General features: G+C 32.8%; 1 protein-coding gene across 5 annotated transcripts in view; it reads left to right on the forward strand.

Moving 5' to 3' along the window:
* LOC120773083 (pyruvate carboxylase, mitochondrial) overlaps positions 1–21,343 on the forward strand; it is a 36,547-nt gene extending 15,204 nt beyond the window's left edge. For 4 of the 5 annotated variants that reach the window (XM_040102033.1, XM_040102034.1, XM_040102036.1 and 1 more), the window contains 9 exons: positions 12,256–12,311; positions 12,365–12,479; positions 12,543–13,432; positions 13,507–14,126; positions 16,534–16,581; positions 17,937–18,334; positions 19,115–19,374; positions 19,511–20,540; positions 20,636–21,343. In XM_040102033.1, the coding sequence (XP_039957967.1) occupies positions 12,381–12,479; positions 12,543–13,432; positions 13,507–14,126; positions 16,534–16,581; positions 17,937–18,334; positions 19,115–19,374; positions 19,511–20,540; positions 20,636–20,884 (3,594 nt within the window). In that variant the 5' untranslated portion in view covers positions 12,256–12,311; positions 12,365–12,380 and the 3' untranslated portion in view covers positions 20,885–21,343. The remainder of the gene's footprint in view (positions 1–12,255; positions 12,312–12,364; positions 12,480–12,542; positions 13,433–13,506; positions 14,127–16,533; positions 16,582–17,936; positions 18,335–19,114; positions 19,375–19,510; positions 20,541–20,635) is intronic. The other variant, XM_040102037.1, reaches the window with a different exon arrangement.

A 21,343-nucleotide genomic window follows, 5' to 3' on the forward strand; every position in this document is an offset into this window, starting at 1 on the left:
CAAAAAAACATTTCGTTTGACTGGATATGTTAGCAATTTTTGATTTTTTCAAATTCCCAAATCATGAATTTTTTTCTTGTTTTTAAGATTTTTGCATTACTTTCAATTTGATCAGTTATCGGTTTGTTAGCAATAAAACTCATTTTTTCAGTCATGTGTAGGATTATGCGCACCATTTTCACGCATCCAAAAATCATCAGACTCCCACCCTCAGTCTTCTTACCGAAAATATACGAAAAATTATGCCAAAGATACTTTCTCTAACTCAGTTTTTAATACTACATATACATATGATCAAGTTAGGAACGATGAAGCAATTTGTCAAACAAAACAAAATACACTATAAAGATGACGTCTATTTTTCATATTTTCTGATTTTTGTAATGTAAAATGAAAATAAGGGTTTAAAAATAGACGAGAGCAAATTTTACAAAATCATTGATCGTTCCATGAAACTAAATATATCAAAAATCGGTCTGTGGGCAAAAAATGATGAGACTTTGTTCATAATTTTAAAATTCTTAATTTATTCTTCAAAATCTATATCGTCCCCCTCAAAGTAACCCCCTTTGGCTCCAATACACTTGTGCTAACTAAACAGTTGTTGAAGTCTGAAATAGCCTACAATGCGCATAGCGATTCACGTTTAACTTATCAATTGACTCAAAACGTTTCCTAGGAGCGGCGCGCATTGGCAAAATTATCGTAAATGCAATTGCTTGAGTGCACGCGCAATTTTAGTTGCCAAAAATACCGATGTTAATGACTTAAACTGGAAGATTCAAAGTCAAATTTCGGGAGGTTTGCGCTCATATAAATCGATCGATCGTCTTGACAAGAAAGACGAAACCGTAAATTATCCAGTGGAATTTCCAAATTCTTTGGAGAGCCTTGGTATGCCCCAGCATCATGTAATGGAACCCGACTGATTATGACACAGTTATCGAATACAAGGGACAAGGAAAATTGGCCAGATATATGTGGCCATTTCATTTCAAACGTATTCAATTTCCAGGGAAAATTGGCCAGATATATGTGGCGTGTTGACGAGTTGGAAACCCATCTTCTTTGTATATTTACGCACCAGAACAGATATCAAAAAAATTATGTTTATTAAGCTGCGCTACATTAAAAAAATGTAGAAAAATCGAAAATAAATCATTTTCGACACAATATAATTTCAACTTTTTTTCATTTCAAAGCATATAATTTCACGCAGGACAACGGCTGCGGGGTCAGCTAGTTGTTATTATAATTTTCTCTACGTTCAAATAAATGTTATTGTGTGTTCTGATATTTAAAAAATAATTAAATACATTTTTTACACAATTCTTTGTTTTCTACACGTAAATCCAAATAAATTTATTAATTTTTTCAATGAAACTTAAGATAATTAATCAACACGACCAAAATAATTAAATTTCAAACTAAAATATTTTTGTCCCCCTAGCTTGTATTAAACGATACACTGTGCGGTGGTTTGTGTTTGCTGAATAGCCAGAAGTCTCACGGAGCTAAATCTGGAGAACACGGTGGTTGCGGCACGGTATTGGTTAAAAATTTGGCTAAAAACTCACGAAGAATCAATGCAGTATGCAACGGTGCATTATCGTGATGCAAAAATCAAGAGTTGTCAATCCATAATTACAGCCTCTATTTACAAACAGCTTCGCGCAAAAGACGCATAACACTCAAATAGTATTCCTTGTTGACAGTTTGGCTCACCTTTGCCATGATATTTGGCCGATTGATCGTCTTTTTCTGGGTGGTAGGCATAGATTCAAGACTCACCGCCATTAATAATATGTTTCATGACATCCTGGTAATCAGAAAGCACTATTTCACAGACGTTAATGCGACGCTGTTTCCAAAAAATTGAGTGATTTTGGAACTAATCGTGCTTTCGCTATTCATAGGATGAATAGTGGTTTTACTGATCCTTTCGATATTCCAATGAAGGCAGTAATATCTTTGACTGTTAATCGTCGATTCTCAAATACCAATTCCTTTATTTGTTGATCATCAATTGATGTTGATGGCCGTCCTGGACGTGGTTCTTCGTCAATGCGTTCTCGACACACTTTGAATAATTTCGCCGAATGCATTTAATGTACTTCAGAAAACCACAGAATACTAAACACTAATGATTATTTTAATGTGCCATTGGCACAGATGTCACTAGAAAAATTTCAACGAATGGCTTTTATTAAATTATTTGTTTTGTAATTTAGGTAACGATAGATAGGTTAAAAATATTTTATTTAATTCAATTGATCGAAAATAAGGGCAACAAACTAAAGAGAATTAAGTCGCAAATATAATTCAGCAATGTTGCCACATGTCTCGAAGCTGTAATAGACTATTTGTAATAATGAAATATTTTTATAAAAGTAAAGAGTTGCACTACACTTTTAAAACTCTAACATATCACTGATAGAAATAGTAAATACATTTTTTACATCTAAAAAATCTAATTTAGATAAATATCTAATAATTAATCCCACATATATAGCTCTTTTCTACTTATTTTCTATGTTTATAGTACATCCACAGAAGTTTTATTTCAGTCCACAGTTTTTTTTGGAAAACAAAGTACATTTTCACTTGCTTCACAAAATTTTAAGGTTAGACCAACAATGTAACATTTATTGAACAATGATTCATTTGAACACTGCATACATACATACATACATATATAAATATAATGCATATTTATAGCTTATGTACATATACATATGTATATTAGGATATAAATATATAAAAATCGTTTGCTATACAATATATTACTACATATGTATTTATTACCCAATATTGTACTATACTTAATATGAATTGTGATTTATTGAACAATTACAAAATATATTAAAAACTAAAACATCATTTTGAGGATGTTATAAAAATAAACAATATAGTTAATTAGTTTAAACAATTATTTATAACACTTAGACAGGTAAGAATATTTAACGTAAATATTATTGAGTAGGCATAATCGTATTTTCATTTTCATTTAGTATAAATATTGTTACGACAGAGTAATTATTGCGGGAAGAGTTAATGGAAATGTTAAATAAAGAAATTTCGGTGGAATGTATACATCTAGAAATTTTTTAAATCGTTCTCACGATCGTGGTATTTGCACAACAAGTACAAAATTTGTATTCGGTTAAAGATCCTCATTTGTGACTATCTTATGGCGCAACACCAACTACAATCACGACAATACTGATTTCAGTTGTTACGATTTTAAAAATATCTTCTTTGCTTCTTAATTAGGACGACTCACACTAATATTTTATAACATACTTATGTACATTATAATATGTATTTTACGTATAGTATAGAGTATTTTTAGCGTATGAGTCTATATTTCTGCACGTTTTTTACATTAACCATCTAATTAAATAAAAATTTCACACACCAATGATATACAAATAATCATATACTTATTTTAAGCAAAGTAGCTAACGTAACACCCAAGTAACATAAGAAGTTTATATTTAAATTAAAATTCGTTATGATTTGCAAAAAAAAAAAAAAATGAAATGACAAGAATAAATAAAATTGAAAAGTAATAATAAAGAAAGAAGGAATGAACATTTCAACGCAAAAGAAGGCGACACAGGAGTTAATAATCATTTGTATATAGACATACATACATACAAGTATATATTTGCATATTTATATGAGAATTTGTTAATTAAAACACAACAACAAAGTAACAATTAAAAAAATAGTGTAATAAAACCGTGTCTGTCTGGCAATACTAATGTTTATTTATAAGCACTGTTTGTGCTACATATACATACCTATACATATGTATGTACTATTTACTACAGTTTATAAATATATACAGATGCATTTATACTATATATTAATAGTATTTATATTTGTATGCGTGTGTGCCTGTCCAATTTCAATACGCATAAATATTGACTGTCTTATTTGGCCTTCTTGAAGTGCAAAGTCCGGATCGTTACGGTGTCTGGCTTGATTTCTTCAAATTTGTATGTGTGTGCGTGTATAGAAATACATACATACATATGTATGCTAACTTTTTAATATTTTTTTGCAAATTGTATTCCTTTTGCTGGTTTGCGAATAAAAATTTATTTGCAATAACTGAAATGTCATCTCTACCCAACAGACAAATCAATATGTTGACATAAGTGAGCTACGCGCGGAGATATTTAATAAAATCTTATTTTGAGTTGCATTTGATTTTGACAATGTTGTTTATGTTGCTCTGGTATCGACAAAAATACAATTTCGCTATAATTTTAAGGAATGCCTCTGAGTTGACAGTCCTCGAACGAGTACAAAACTAGGATCGTTCATTTACGAGAAACGGTATTTAGTAATTTGATTCAAAGAATTTAAATTTCATATTATATTTTCGTAAATACTTTAGTACTCATTACATTAACTATAATTATTTTAAACACTGTCTTTTACTTTAAACCCGTTATTCAACAGTTGTAACATTTCTGCAGCACACAATAGTTGTATTCTTCAGAATAAACAACTGGTATAAACGAAAAAGACGGGTCTAAAACAGGGAATTACGAAAAATCGACGTGCACTCTTCTACAGGTAATACATATGGTTTTCTTTTCTGATGCAATTTTTGGCAAGAGAGTTTATGTATGTACATAGTTGAAACATAGCTAGCAGAGAAATAGCGACTCGAAAACGCTTAATGAAAATTAGCCGTTTTTCGAAAACTTCCGAATCTTGATAATTAAATGCAGCTCTTAAATTTGTTATCCTTTTATACATACATTACTATCTGCTTGAAATGGTAACGCAAATAATATACATAGGAAAGATATAATGTTGTTATAGGTGATATAATCAAGTGAGAAGCGATATTAGATAAATGCTAATTAGAGGAATTCTAGTCAAAGCAATCAAATAGTATATGCAAGTGAAGGAATAAAGCAGAGGATATGAGTAGGGGGACTTAAGCCGAAAATACGTTACAATATTTCTCCGGAGCACAGTGTAGTTTCAATATACTTATCTGCTAAATGCCTTTACGCTTGAAGTTCAAATTTCTTCTTCTGCCTCATATGAAAACGAACATAGTATGAGAGAGTATAAGTGTCCGCCAAAAAGAGGGGCTCGACTGTTGTCAAACGAGTTCTGTATTTATATAAAGATTAAAGACAAAACTTAACTACACTGGTGCACACTTCACATGTGTTCATTTGTCAGTGATAAAAAAGTCCAATGTTCACAAAGCAGAGACGATTTCGCACACTTATTAAAAAAACCTATTTACATATACATATACTTATGTACATACTTATGTACATGCATGCGAAAATTTCTACATACAGCCAATCTTCCATACATATTTATGTATGCATAACTCTATTTATGTACATATGTACATATATAAACGCAAAAGGCTAGCAGAAAATAAATTAGTTGTATTAATTGAATTTTGCAGTTTTATATAAAAGATAAACACGTGCTACTTTTGGGTTCGATTTTTGTTATAAAAGTATTGATGAATATGAAATATGAAATGATAATCAAATTTTAGATGAGATTGAAAGATGTGATGAATAGATACAGACGTCTGTATGTATATAAGAATATATACAATTTTAATAAAGATTAGATTAGTACAACTTACTATGGTAAATATGGAATTAACAGAATAGCTTTTGTAGCCAATTTAATTTTCTACAAAAATTATCTTTTATTTTTTCCTATTGAGTTTTGACGATTGATATTTCGTAAATGCTTAACTTGATCAAAAATTTATGAAAGACCATTTTGTAGAGCTGTAAATTTCCTACGAAACTGTTTTAAAATTCAAAATTATTTTTTTATATACATAGTTATGTAGTACGAGTACAATTGAAAAAAAAATTAAAATAATCAATCTTCAGCCGTGAATATCTTTTATTCTGTTTACGAAAAAATCTTAAGAAGCCATTTTGTAGAGCGTTCAATTTCTTACAAATTTTATGAAACCAGTAATTTTTCAAGTAGTTGGAAGTGAGATACATACTTATATCTGACTATAAGAAGAAATAGGAAAATGTAAGTGGAGAGATTTTCGTAGAGATGTCTGAGAAACTATTTTTCAGATTGCAAGTGGAAAATGTGGAAAATATTCGGTTTCTTTATCCACCTTAGTGGACAATTGCAGAATTGGGTCTTGTTGTAATGTAATTTACTTGGTCTAGTAACACTCCTCATACTAAACTGAATTCGTGGGAATTAGAACTATTCTTTAGCGAAAAAGTTTGAAAAGATTGATCTATCTTTATACATAACTAGCCTTTTTTCGTAGCAAAAATTAGTGGTGGAATTTAGGATAGCGAGTGGATAACAGAAATAATCATTAACACAATCTCTAGAGGAAATTTACCCTTTATTAAATAACAATCAGTGTTACTTTAAATATATGTACATATAAACATACGATATGTGTATATTCTCAAACTGGCATACATATGTATAGTATATTATGAATAAATCTCTATAAGTAAAATTCTTACATAACAGTACAAAACATATAGCTCTAACATTAAATCATCACTTTTCTTTAACGAACACGATTTAATTTTATTTTTAAATAGTCAACAAGTTTATTATTACATTTTCATATTTTCTAGTACTGGTAACAAAACCTTATCGAAGCTAAAGTATTATAATCGCTTGTTTTTTCATTGAAATACTATTAATGTATAATGATTAACTTATAAAGGCACATTTTTGTGTTATCAGCTTCAGACATAATTTATATAACCTATGTATATCATAACTTATTTCCAACTTATCGTCTTATCTGTACTTCAATAAAATATCATTGATACCTATCTAGTTAGCATTGCAAGTGCTTAATGTTTAAGTTGACTATAAACGTCCGGTATTTTGTTTACAACACCAAAAACATGCATTTACATACTACTTTCACAATATCAAGTACGAGGTAGCAGTTATGTTAGAAAGTAGTCTGACATAATACATATTCATACAATTTTTTGAACAAGGTCTAAAATATTCCTAAATTAGTGTTTGTATTTTTTGAGTGCATATCTGTATGTTGTTATGAGTGTTATACTTAGGTATACAGCTGTTTTAATGTCCTTCAATTAACATTAAAAAATTTCCAATGTAGTTTTATTTAAATTTTGGTTTCACATTGTTTTTTTTCTAAAAGTTGTTATTCAGTGCAGAATTTACTAATTGCATCTGTAGTTAAGTAGAAGAGTGAAACTATAAGATAGTACATTGGTAACGGTACATATGATAATTCATATGAACAGCAAATATGTAACTGGTTTGAAAAAATATTTTTTGAAAGTAAAGCCTTCAAGTCTAATATAATTTAAATTAACAATTGTTTGTAAAATTTAGTGTGGGAGTCGTTTGAATAATCATCATTGTTGAGAAGCACGAAGGTTCCAAGACAGTCGGTTAACCGGAATGGACTCGGTTTTATATTCAGCCAAAGGTTATTCACTCGACAGTGTTCTTCTAAACTATTTGAGAAGAGGTTTATTGCACTTTAACAATAAAATCAGGAAATCCGGACGACCTCGGCATTATATTTACTGAAGTTCTAGTTAAATCATATTGTCATATGGTACTTGTCTGTAACTAGGCGCACTATTCCTTTACTTTTCCTCTTCAAAAAGATGATATTTGCCGAAACCGCCGACGTCGGGCCACTATATCATATAGCTGCCATACAAACTGTACGATCAAAATCAAGTTCTTGTATGAAAACTTTTTTTATTTGTTAAGTGTATATTATAGCTTCGGTTCAACAGAAAATTATTTTTTTTCTTTTAAATCACATAATATATCACTGGCCAAATACTATCTATATATAAATCAAATAAAAATTTGATCTTTCCGATTGAGTTTATATCGGATATATCTTATTTGATGATGATTTTAATTTAATTTTCGCCGACGGAAAGAATATATATATAAAACTAATTTAGTTTATGACCTCTAATATAAGTAAATAAGACACAAATTTATTTGCAATCCTTTTATGATTTCGTCGAACAATGTGCAAATTTTCGGTTACATCCGAAGTTAGCCCTTTCTTATTTGTTTTACTTCATGTTGTAAAAATTCATAAAAATATTTTTTAGCTGTTCTATAATCCGTATATCAAAATGTTATTTTGTTCGAGATACCGGACTTTTTTTACAAAAAGCGAAATACTTTCTGGAATTCAGTATACCTTTCATAGCCGAATGTACATGTATGCACGCGTGTAATAAACATATTGCAAATGTCAAGTTCAAGTTCAATTAGATATGGAGTTTAAATTTCTAAATATTTCAAGGTTAAATTAAATACCTGAAAATAGATTTTCATTTCATGTTAACACAAATTATTTTGTTAGTCAACAAATTTTTTTCCTGTCTGCCCAAAATATTTATGTACATATAAATGTACATACGTATTTACTAGGTAAATCAAATATTGTCTTAATTATTTTTTTGTTCGTTTTCTTAAAAAAAATGCATTACAAAAAACCGGTTTTGGTTAATACGCCATAAAATTGCTTTCACTGCGAATTGCAGCGACGTAGTTAATTATTTTATAATTTTTTTTTATTTGAGGTAAAGAACAGCAAGACTGGCTGTTACTTTTCGATACTACACACGATATAATAATATTAATATATACAAATACATATTTTCGAAGTTATTTCTATGACAGTCGAATTATCTTCATGTCTGGGGCAAAATATAGAAGTAGTCAATAAAATGCGTAAATTTTTATACAGTCACATATTAAAAACAAATATTTGGAGCGACTTTTTATATGACATTCATATGTATGTATATATGTATATGTACATAGATAAACATTTTACCAACGACAATTTATATCAGATAGTTAGAAGTCCAATCCAACCCAATTCAAATATCTCTACTAATTTTTAGACGCAGACACAAGATCATGGGGTTTATGGCGTATATTTTGAAAGTGTCCATACAAGATTTTTACGATAAATGGAGATGATCATAAAACTAATTCAGTACTATTTATTTGCGCGCTATGACGTGCGTTGTTTGTTTGGGCGTTTTATCTAAACCCCAAACTATGCGAGTGCTTACAGTGTTTTATTAAAGATTTGCGGTAAAGAAACTCTAAAACATACTTAATTGTTGAATAATAATATACTTAAAAAGATTTTTTCTTTGATAATATTTATATCAATGTTTATAATAGAATAGTCAATTACGTAACGGGTACTAACAGTTATTTTTATATTAATTATTACTGAAAATTGGAGATAAAGATGCTATATATTAAAGCCATCCGATAAAGTAGGTTATGACTAATAAACATTGCCTCACTTACTTCGATACTTTCTAGTTAGATTTGAGCTCAGGTCTCAGATTTATAAGCAAAGGTAGGAACACTGCTGATTGAACTGAGAGGCTACAGTTTAGGAGGTTGTAACGCAAAAACTATTTAAGATACCGTTTTGAAATATTAGTGTATTGTTTTTAAAGCTACATAAGTATGTAGAACAACTACCGTTTTTACCACTTTAATTGGAACTGTCAAAATATAAAAAATCGATTTTTTTTCAAAATTTCACACTAGGTGTTCAATTAAAGTGGTAAAAACGGTAATTATTCTACATACATACATATATGCAACATTTGTAATATACATAAGTGCGATATCGAATTATCTAAAAACATATGTATATGAATCTGTAATACCTGGACATAGAATTATGACAGTCTCTCGTATGTATGTACGAGTTGTTTCGTTCGGTTGATCAAGTTCGGGCGCATGTGGATATATTTTATAAATTTATGTCAGATATCTTTCAAACTAGGATGTCTGCAAGATGAGAAGACATACATAAATACATAAACAAATTCAGCTAACATTTCTGTATATTTAAGTTAATGGTAATATGATTAGTATGTATAATAATTTTGTGGTAATATAAATTGGGCACAAAATATTCGAACGAACATATGTATATATATTTCCCCATCCTTTGGCATACATATTTATAGTTGATATAAAGTTTATTTTTTAATCCAAGGCTCCAATTGTAAAGAAATTAACAGCTGATTTCATTAGCAGATGATTGAAAAATGAGTGTCGCTTTTGTTATGATCCTCACGGATTTTAAGTTACAATACTGTTGAGAAGCTACTGAGTTTCTTTTAAGTATAATTAAGTGTTACAAATCGGTTAATATATAGTTATAAGTGTTTAATTATTATTGCCAATTAATGTATGATAACACCAAAATATGGTTCATCATTCAAAATTTTACAAAATGAAGTATCCATTCTTTGCGTGAGACAGTTTCGCTTAGCCTAGATTGATGACTGGCCATCAATTATGACATATTGGTGTTTTTAACAACCATTTGTTTGTAGCGTCTATATATGATGATATAGTAGGTATGAAGTTGTTCGAGCTACGTTGTATATACCAGAACTGAAATAATAGATGAAGAAATGGAATTAGATATGGAGTGGATTCATATAGTATTTTTGACATACGTAGAGATTATTTTTTCAAGCGATATTTGAATTTTTCTATCGATAATAAGAAAAAATAGAAAACTGTAAAGCGGTTACAATTAAGAGCTCATACTTCGAGCGACTTTTTTAGAGATATCTAAAAACCTAGTTTTCAGAGTACCAAGAGTTAAAAAAATATTCGTTTTTTACACACCTTAATGGACATATACATATGTATGTATGTGGGTATATGTATATAAATCGTTCGATCTTTAAACAGTTCAATTTATAGAGTTTTTTATCGATTTATTCTTTATATATAAGTAACTATACATGAGACAATAAAGTTGTTTGATCATTAAGTTTTGATGCTGCACTTTTTATTAAAACACTTAAGCTTATCAGAAATCTTCTTCTTAATTGGCGTAGACACCGCTTACGCGATTATAGCCGACTTAACAACAGCGCGCCAGTCGTTTCTTCTTTTCGCTACGTGGCGCCAATTGTATATTCCAAGCGAAGCCAGGTTCTTCTCTACATGGTCCTTCCAACGGAGTGGAGGTCTTCCTCTTCCTCTGCTTCCCCCGGCGGGTACTGCGTCGAATACTTTCAGAGCTGGAGTGTTTTTATCCATCCGGACAACATGACCTAGCCAGCGTAGCCACTGTCTTTTAATTCGCTGAACTACATATGTCAATGTCGTCGTATATCTCGTACAGCTCATCGTTCCATCGAATGCGATATTCGCCGTGGCCAATACGCAAAGGACCATAAATCTTTCGCAGAATTTTTCTCTCGAAAACTCGTAACGTCGACTCATCGGTTGTTGTCATCGCCCAAGCCTCTGCACCATATAGCAGGACGGGAATTATGAGCGACTTATAGAGTTTGGATTTTGTTCGTCGAGAGAGGACTTTGCTTCTCAATTGCCTACTCAGTCCGAAGTAGCACCTGTTGGCAAGAGTTAAGCTTATCAGAATGCCGAAATAAATTTGCGCTTATCACATACATATACATATGTATGTAGTATAATAAAACAATAAGCAAACTCATAACTTAATAATTATTTAAAGCTTACATGTGATTTTTTCAATGAAAAACTTTTATAATTTTTTTTTTCTTTTTTTTTATAAAAAACTTTTTAGTACATTTTTTTATAATTCACCAAGAAAATTAGCTCTTAACTTTCATAGAATCAGACCTTAAAAATATTTAATCAGTAAAATTTGATAACCTTACCCTCAATTATTAATCATATGCAAGCTTAGGTGCATTAATAATCAAAAAATACACATATTTGGACTTTAAGCGGAGAAAATGCTTTTATGATTGTTGTTTGCATATTTCTAATAATTTTAAGGAAACTAAATATTTCGCATTGCTGGAAAAAATTTCGTAGGTTCAAAGTTAAGGCTTAGCATATAAAATTAATAGGATTTTTCATAAAAAAAATATATATATGTATATATTTAGAGCTATTTTTAGGAATATGGAACGAAAGATTTCAGAATTGCCGATATTTCGTCTTATGTTAGACTAATTTAATAATTATAGCGATTTCATTGGGACTTACCTGAAACAATTACTTAATTCTCTTAATATTTTTTGAATAGAACCACTCTTGACTGAATCAAGCGTTATGTGCAAACGCTTTAGATGTAGTAAGTCTAGATAAGTTTTTGTTTTGTCAAATTCTTATCAAATTTTATGAGGTATTTTATTTTAATATCAAAATAATAATTCGTATATTTTTTTTTGCTTTTTGCAGGCAACTTCGGATACCAGCTTTATATAGCAAAACAAATATTTTTAGCTATCAATACTGTAAGTGTTCATAATGAAATCAAGCACCCACTTTAATTCATTTTCTTTAATAGAGCCAAAAACCTTAAAATGTTCATACCGGTTGCACAGTCGGCCTTTAAGGCTTTAAGACAATCTTCACCGCGTGTTCGTGTTTTTCTTATTAACAGAAATGCCTACTCTACTCAGGTAATTTAGAAAAAAAGACTCATTTGTGAGCAATTTAATTTTTATTTCCGCTGTCTCTTACAGGTTGAATATAAGCCAATACGTTCGGTGCTGGTCGCCAATCGCGGTGAGATCGCCATTCGTGTCTTCCGTGCTTGTACAGAATTGGGTATCAAATCGGTGGCCATCTACTCCGAACAAGACAAAATGCATATGCACCGTCAAAAAGCTGATGAATCGTATATTGTCGGTAAAGGTTTGCCACCGGTTGAAGCTTACCTGAACATTCCAGAGATTATACGTGTATGCAAAGAGAATGATGTGGATGCTGTGCATCCGGGTTATGGTTTCCTTTCGGAACGAAGTGATTTTGCACAGGCTGTCATTGATGCAGGGCTGCGTTTCATTGGTCCCTCACCGAAAGTGGTGCAACAAATGGGTGATAAAGTAGCTGCACGTATTGCTGCAATCGAAGCTGGTGTACCGATTGTGCCCGGTACAGATGGACCCGTCACTACAAAAGAAGAGGCTGTGGAATTCTGCAAGAAACATGGTTTGCCAGTGATCTTTAAGGCCGCTTATGGTGGCGGTGGACGTGGTATGCGTGTTGTACGCAAAATGGATGAAGTCGAAGAAATGTTTGAGCGTGCCAGCTCGGAGGCAAAGGCCGCTTTTGGTAATGGTGCTATGTTTATTGAAAAGTTCATTGAACGACCACGTCATATTGAGGTGCAATTGCTTGGTGACAAGGCTGGCAATGTGGTGCATTTGTTTGAACGTGACTGCTCGGTGCAACGTCGTCACCAAAAGGTGGTTGAGATAGCGCCTGCACCACGACTACCCCAAGAGATACGCGACAAGATGACTGAGGCTGCTGTACGTCTAGCCAAGCATGTGGGTTACGAAAACGCCGGTACAGTAGAGTTCCTGTGTGATGAGACGGGTAATTTTTACTTCATTGAAGTGAATGCCAGGTGTGTACCAGAAAAAATTTTTGTTTTGAATTCGCTTAATCATAGGATTATGTTATATTTTAAAATTTGCTTAGATTACAAGTGGAGCACACTGTCACCGAGGAGATCACCGGCATTGATCTAGTTCAATCGCAAATACGTGTTGCCGAAGGCATGACTCTACCTGAACTCGGCTATACACAGGAAAATATACAACCACGTGGTTATGCCATCCAATGTCGTGTCACCACCGAAGATCCCGCCAATGACTTCCAACCCAGCACCGGTCGTCTGGAGGTATTCCGTTCGGGTGAAGGTATGGGTATACGTGTGGATAGTGCTTCAGGTTTTGCAGGTGCCATCATCTCACCCTACTACGATTCGTTGCTCGTCAAAATTATTTCCCATGCTAGCGATTTGCAGAGCTCGGCAGCTAAAATGAATCGTGCACTTCGAGAATTCCGCATACGTGGTGTAAAAACCAATATACCGTTCTTGTTGAATGTCTTGGAAAATCAAAAATTCTTACACGGCGTTTTAGACACCTACTTTATTGATGAACATCCACAGCTCTTCAAATTCCGTCTCTCACAGAATCGTGCACAGAAACTGCTGAACTACATTGGTGAAGTGCTTGTGAATGGTCCACAAACACCATTGGCAACCGGTTTGAAACCCGCTGATATTACCCCACATGTGCCAGAAGTGCCTCTAGGTAAGTAAGCAGTTTGTATGGGTTATCTGATCTCGTGAGAAATAAGTTATTGCTTTGTTGTGCAAAAGCTTTAAAACACTTGATAGGGAGCCTCAATAATTCCTTTGCCCTATAACATATTCATACCCACTCCTTCTCCACATATTATTTCTCTATTTTGGGGTGAATTGGTAATTATTTATGTATGATTACTTTTTACCTCAATGAAGATAAATTTGAACTAATCAATTTTTTTACAAATTATATATATTTTTTTTTTAATTTCAAAAGAAAAATTAAATCCATCGTGTTTTTTTTTAACTTATTAATAACCTTTAAAATATCAACTTGTATGTTTAGTTTTATATTTATTTCGTAATAAAATTTGAAGTAAATTTTATAAAAAATTGCAGTAAAAAAATATTTTTTAATTATCTTACAGTTATAGCCGTATTATTTTTATACCTATTCATATATCACCCACGCACCCTAACCTTTCCTTTCAAGAACTCTTATCGTTTATCCCTCGGTTTTATATCTTTTTTGTTTACATTTTATCTTGCCTTCCGTAGCGTCTCATAGCTGTTCTATAATATTAACCTTTCTACTAATTCTTATTTTACCTTAACTCCTTCCACATTCACTCTCTTTGTTTCTTGCTTTTTGTGAACTTTTCTTTACTTATATCTGCTCTGCCCTAACTATGTTAGTCCTTCCATTCATACCATTGTATTCACCTAGTTTCGTTTCCCTTTGTGCTGAATTCATCCATTCCAGAACTAATCCTTTAATGCTGCATTTCTTTTTCCTTCTCTTCCTTTTATCGTCGTAACCTCCCACATTTCTTATTTCTCAAATTTAGGTTTACGTTAATTATTACATTGCTACTCAAAGTTTATAAATATTCGACAATTAACACTATTATTAGTCCTCTTTCGTGTACGTAAGTGGCAAAAGTACACTCAATTTGGTTAAGGGGATTAAGAATTGAACGTTATTTAACAAGGCTGTGATTCTCTCAGACCCACTGTCTTAATACATTTCAATTATTTCGTTTCCCCAGAAGGAAAGCTGAGTCGATATAGCACTATCCGCCTGTGTCTATATATACGCGAACTAATATCTCAGTTCCTGAGATATCGATCTGAAATTTTGTCGAATCGGAGGATATTGGATCTCTATAGCATATAGCTGCCAAACAAACTGGCCGATTAAAATCTAGTTCTTGTTTATTTGACAAGATATCTTCAAGAAATTCGGTAGAGGTTATTGTCCAAAGCAACTCTACAATACCCGAACAAAGTTTCATAAAAGATACTTTTTTACATTAAATAACCTTAATTCGACACGAAATCGTGTTCCCTTAAATTTAAACCATAGCCGGTTAAGTCTTCTATATACTTGTGAATGGTATCCGTATTATAGCTTCGGTGCAAACGAAGTAAACATTTTTTCTTGCCAATACTACATTGAGTGCGTTTTCTCGATCAACCACGCAGAACAAAATAGACGAGTTTTTATTGTTATATTGTTTTTAATGGTGTAAGCTTTTGCCGTTTGCCTGCAGAAGTTGTTATCTTATATTATGTTTTATATCGTTTCATTAGTTAAATTTTTGTACGCTTTTATGTTATGGTATATATAATATTACGTTAATATATATCTATACCATTAATTATCATTACTCAATTCTTAGTTTAGTCTGTTTCCTCACCTGTTTTCCATACCATTCAGTTTATTTTAATTTCCGTTGTATATGTAGTATATATTAACTTTTCTTTATCGCCATTTTGTAATCCCATCTGTCACTACCTGGCTTACTCTCCTCGTTATTTTCCTTTTGCTACTTTTGTAAATATGATCATTTGCAACTTCGCATACCAAATTTGATTCAGTACTCTTGCTTTAACCCAACAACCTTTTTAACAGTTATTATGTTCAATTAACAACGCCTCGTCCTCTTTTTGTACTGTTTTAATAAAACAAATATCGCCAAATTGTTTCCTCTCACTTTTCCTCCGCCTCCACATCCCCACTCTCCTTTCGCTGCTTTTGAAAACACGCAATTTTAGCGTAACTTTTCAAAAACTTTTTAAAGAATTCTGCATATGTATATGTATGTACTATATAAATACATAGTTTAATGTACATATGTATGTACGTTCTTTTGCTTACTTCTCTTTTTGATTTCTTTAATGTTTCTTATCATTTTACGATTTTATTTTCTTTGTTTCATCGTGTGATTAATCCAAATATCAATCGAAAAACAACAAAATTTTCTATGCAAACAAAAAAATGCAATAACTCAAAAAAAAAAAACAACATCGCAAACAACACCATTTTGTAACATCACCGAATACAAAAACAAAACTCACATGATCATGCAAAACATACGATTTTTGAAATATATGATCACGATCACTTGAAGACCTGTCACCCGAGGCAATAAGCCGTGAAGAGCGCGGAGAAGCCAAAGGTATGTTTTGAAAATCTGCTACTTCTACTACTACAACAGATATCATTTTGAGTCATGCCGATTTGTAAATAAATATTTGGTTTAGTTCTATACATCCATATATATCACAACACATATATACATAGGTGTATTCAGGTGTGGTGCAAAGCTCCATTTCTACATATGTAAACATCATGATAAAAGGTTGTACAGAAAGTAACTTAATTGGAACAGTGTGCGCAAATTTCCAGGCGCTTAACTTATTTGGTATTCAAATTGGCCCATATGCTTGTAAGACATCATCGAGTTCACTGATCTTAAAATGTGTTTACTACTTTTTTCGCTTATCTTTTTCAGCGGTTTCCGGCACTCGATAGCGTTTGCAATTCCATTATTTTTATTACTTAATTTGGTTTTTAGTTTATTTTTTTGCTCCATACGATAAGGGTTTTGAATTAGGTTATACAATACCAGTTGGTGGTAACAGAAGCGTTCCTCTTTAGCGCCTCAAACTCAACCATTTTGCATCATCTTTAATATACTTGTTGTAATTATTATTTATGCGGTTTGATTTTATTTTCAATTTTTCCACGCATCTGTTATTTATAGTCGCTTAAGCTAAGGGTTTATGCTGCATGCCAAGGCAAGTGCTTTACTCCAATTTATACGGCAAAGTAGGCACTAATTATGTATTTTCATGACCTAAAGAAATTAAAACGCCTTAATTAGATTCAGAGCATAATGATAGTTAGCAATAATTCTTGAGAAAAACTGAATTTGATCTGACTTTGGAATTTTTTTGTATTTTCTGACAGAGAGAAGGTAATATACTCTAACATATGTACTATAATTTGAAAGAGAGCTGCGAGAATACTTTCTGGTCAATTGGTCTAAAAATAATAAAAATACATATATATTAAGTATTATATTTTTTCTATTTAAATATTTATTTCTTTATGAGTTGAACCTGTCAGCAAAAGCCTTTGACTTGTGACGTCATGAGCGAATCGATAGAAAACTTTGTTTACAAATGTTATGTAAATTTAGCAGTTAAATTTTCTATGACCGCGAAATCTCTTTTGTACAATTCTTGACTCAACTCAAATATTGTAAATACTAGAACATTGAGTAACAAAATTTAAAACCAATTTCATTTGCGTACCGAGTACCAATTGTGCGATTTGAGGTCAAAAATTTCGTACGAAAACCAAATTTTCAACTCCAAAAATGTGGAATAAAACCGGCTACACGTACAAAACATGTCCGTTCGCCGTATATTTGCGGAGTAGATGCCTAACTTGCTTTAAACTATACGTTTATAACTTTCATAAATAAAAAAAATAATAATTTACTTTGATATTTCCATGCTGATGCAGTCACCGAACCACCAAAAGGACTACGACATATACTCAAAACACAAGGTCCCGAAGCTTTCGCAAAAGAAGTACGCAGCCGTAAGAACCTTATGTTGATGGACACATCATTCCGTGATGCCCATCAATCGCTGTTGGCGACACGTGTCCGTTCCCATGATCTGCTTAAGATCTCACCATATGTCGCACACAAATTTAATAATCTCTATTCGTTGGAGAATTGGGGTGGTGCCACCTTCGATGTAGCATTGCGTTTTCTACATGAATGCCCGTGGGAACGTTTGGAGGAAATGCGTAAGCGTATACCAAATATTCCATTCCAGATGTTGTTGCGTGGTGCCAACGCTGTTGGTTACACCAGTTATCCCGATAATGTCGTGCATAAATTCTGTGATTTGGCGGTAAGTTTTTTTTATAATTATAAAATTATTTCTGCGGCGACAGATAAAAAACGCGAAAATTTACTTAAGTTAACTCTTTCGATTTACATACATACATACATATGTAAGACCTTAGTTTCATCTTAAATAATAATATAAAAAGCTTCAATATAATTTAATATCATAAAATATAATTATTTTTATCAATATCGATGAAATTTTGCATATGTCCTTTTGCCAAGAGGCTGCTCATTTGTCGAAAGCGCCAATATCGGCCTTTAGCAAAGAGCTATCATGCAAACTAACCGATCGACATCAAGTTCTTGTATGGAAAATTGTTTTATTTGATAAATAATTTTCACGAAAGTTGGCTTCTTGTACGGAAAACTCATCAGACGACTTTAACCACAAAATGTTTTCCGTTAACGTTTTTTCTTGATTTTCAAAAGTTTTAAAATTTTTCGATGGACTATTTATGAGACCTGTATTGCTATGATAGAATTAATAAAAAATATGATTACAAAATCTTCAATTTAAGTAAATTTGTTTTATATAAAAGAAAATTAGAGATCTTTTAGCAAAATTGGTGCCGAAAACGAACTTCATACGGTCTTAGTTTCTTCTCAAAAATACATTCGAGTGACCGCTATTTTAGAGATATTTAATAGCAGAAGTTTCTTAAAATGTATGGTTTCACTCAATTAAATAAAGTTGTTATGATTTGAACTCATACATTACAAGCTCATTTTAGTATTCTTCTTAGATTAAAAATCATAAAAAAATGCACGATACTTTTTACAGGTACAAACTGGCATGGATATTTTCCGTGTCTTCGATTCACTAAATTATTTACCCAACTTGATTTTGGGTATGGAAGCTGCCGGCAAGGCCGGTGGTGTTGTTGAGGCTGCGATTTCCTATACCGGCGATGTAAGTGATCCCGCACGTACCAAATATGATCTCAAGTACTACACCAACTTGGCCGATGAGCTGGTGAAGGCCGGCACACACGTACTTTGCATCAAAGATATGGCAGGCTTATTGAAACCACAAGCGGCAAAGTAAGTCACTTATTTTTTTATCGACCTTAATCACTCTCTTGTTTATCTGATATACATGCTAATTAAACGATACACTAAAATGATACTAATGTCAACCCCAACGTATCTATATTATCTTTACACCATACTACAATAGATTACTTATCACCGCAATACGCGATAAGCACCCCGATATACCAATACATATACACACACACGACACTTCAGGTGCCGGTGTCGCTTCTATGCTCGCTTGTGCCGAAGCGGGCGCTGATGTTGTTGATACAGCAGTGGACTCTATGTCCGGCATGACATCGCAGCCCAGCATGGGCGCTGTGGTGGCGTCGCTGCAAGGCACACCGCTCGACACACAATTCGATTTGCGTGATGTTTCCGAATATTCAGCTTACTGGGAACAAACACGCACACTTTATGCACCCTTCGAATGTACCACCACCATGAAATCGGGCAATGCCGATGTGTACCTCAATGAAATACCCGGTGGTCAATATACCAATTTGCAATTCCAAGCATTCTCATTGGGTCTGGGTGACTTCTTCGAAGATGTTAAGAAAGCTTATCGCGAAGCGAATTTGTTGCTGGGTGACATTATTAAAGTGACACCATCATCAAAGGTTGTTGGTGATCTGGCGCAATTTATGGTGCAAAACAAATTGAATGCCGAACAAGTGTTGGATAAGGCTGAGGAATTGTCATTCCCTAAATCGGTGGTGGAATTCTTACAAGGTTCAATCGGTATACCACATGGTGGCTTCCCCGAACCACTACGCTCACGTGTGCTCAAGGATATGCCACGCGTTGAGGGACGACCCGGTGCCAATTTACCTGCTTTAGACTTTGATAAACTTACGAAGGAGCTAAAGGAATCTCATCCACATATTAGCGAACGTGATGTTATGTCGTCGGCGCTTTATCCAGCTGTAACCGAAGACTTTTTGTACTTCCGTGAGAATTATGGACCAGTTGATAAACTAGATACACGCATCTTCCTTACTGGACCCAAGGTGGGCGAAGAATTTGAAGTTGCCATTGAACGCGGCAAGACCTTGAGTTTGAAGACTCTGGCTATGGCTGAAGATCTGACGCCAAACGGCGAACGTGAGGTCTTCTTCGAGATGAACGGTCAACTGCGTTCAGTGCTGATACGCGATAAGGAGGCCGTAAAGGTGAATATTGAAGCCATATAAGTGAACTCTGCTTTGAATTCATCATTTATTGTTTGATAATGTTTTTGATATTTATGTATTTTTTTCATACACAGGAACTTCACATTCATCCTAAAGCCAACAAGTCGAACAAAAACGAAGTGGGCGCACCCATGCCGGGTACCGTGATCGATATTCGTGTGAAGGAGGGCGATACTGTTGAAAAGGGTCAACCTTTGGTTGTGCTTTCGGCCATGAAAATGGAAATGGTTGTGCAAGCACCAAAAGCGGGCGTAGTGAAGAAGCTAGAGATCATCAACGGCATGAAATTAGAAGGTGACGATTTAATTATGCAGATAGAATAAAAGTCACGTGCCACAAACCACTGAAATACACACAAACATACATACATGCTCTCAAAACTATTGCTTAGACCGAATACTCAGCTAATATAAATTATAAATGTAACTACAATATTTGGCGGTTTAGCTGGTCTCAAGCAAATACTGATATCTACTTAAATAAAAGAAACTTGCAAGCATAAAATTAATGTGAATGTGGAAAAATCAAATGTTACAATTAATGTTGATATTTGTAGTAAATCAAAGGAGGAAATTGTTATATACAAGCATACATACTTACATACATACGAAACGGGAAAACTAGATACTTAAATATCTGCTCTATATATTTAGGAATATTTACTAAACCGGCATACATATATACATAATAACGGAACTTTCGGTCAAAACGAAATCTCTCAGAGAAAACCTTGGCTGTTTAATGCAAAAAATGACATTGTCAATTTAAGAAAAATAGTAAAA

This window comes from Bactrocera tryoni, chromosome 3 (assembly GCF_016617805.1).
Source record: "Bactrocera tryoni isolate S06 chromosome 3, CSIRO_BtryS06_freeze2, whole genome shotgun sequence".
NCBI lineage: Eukaryota > Metazoa > Arthropoda > Insecta > Diptera > Tephritidae > Bactrocera > Bactrocera tryoni.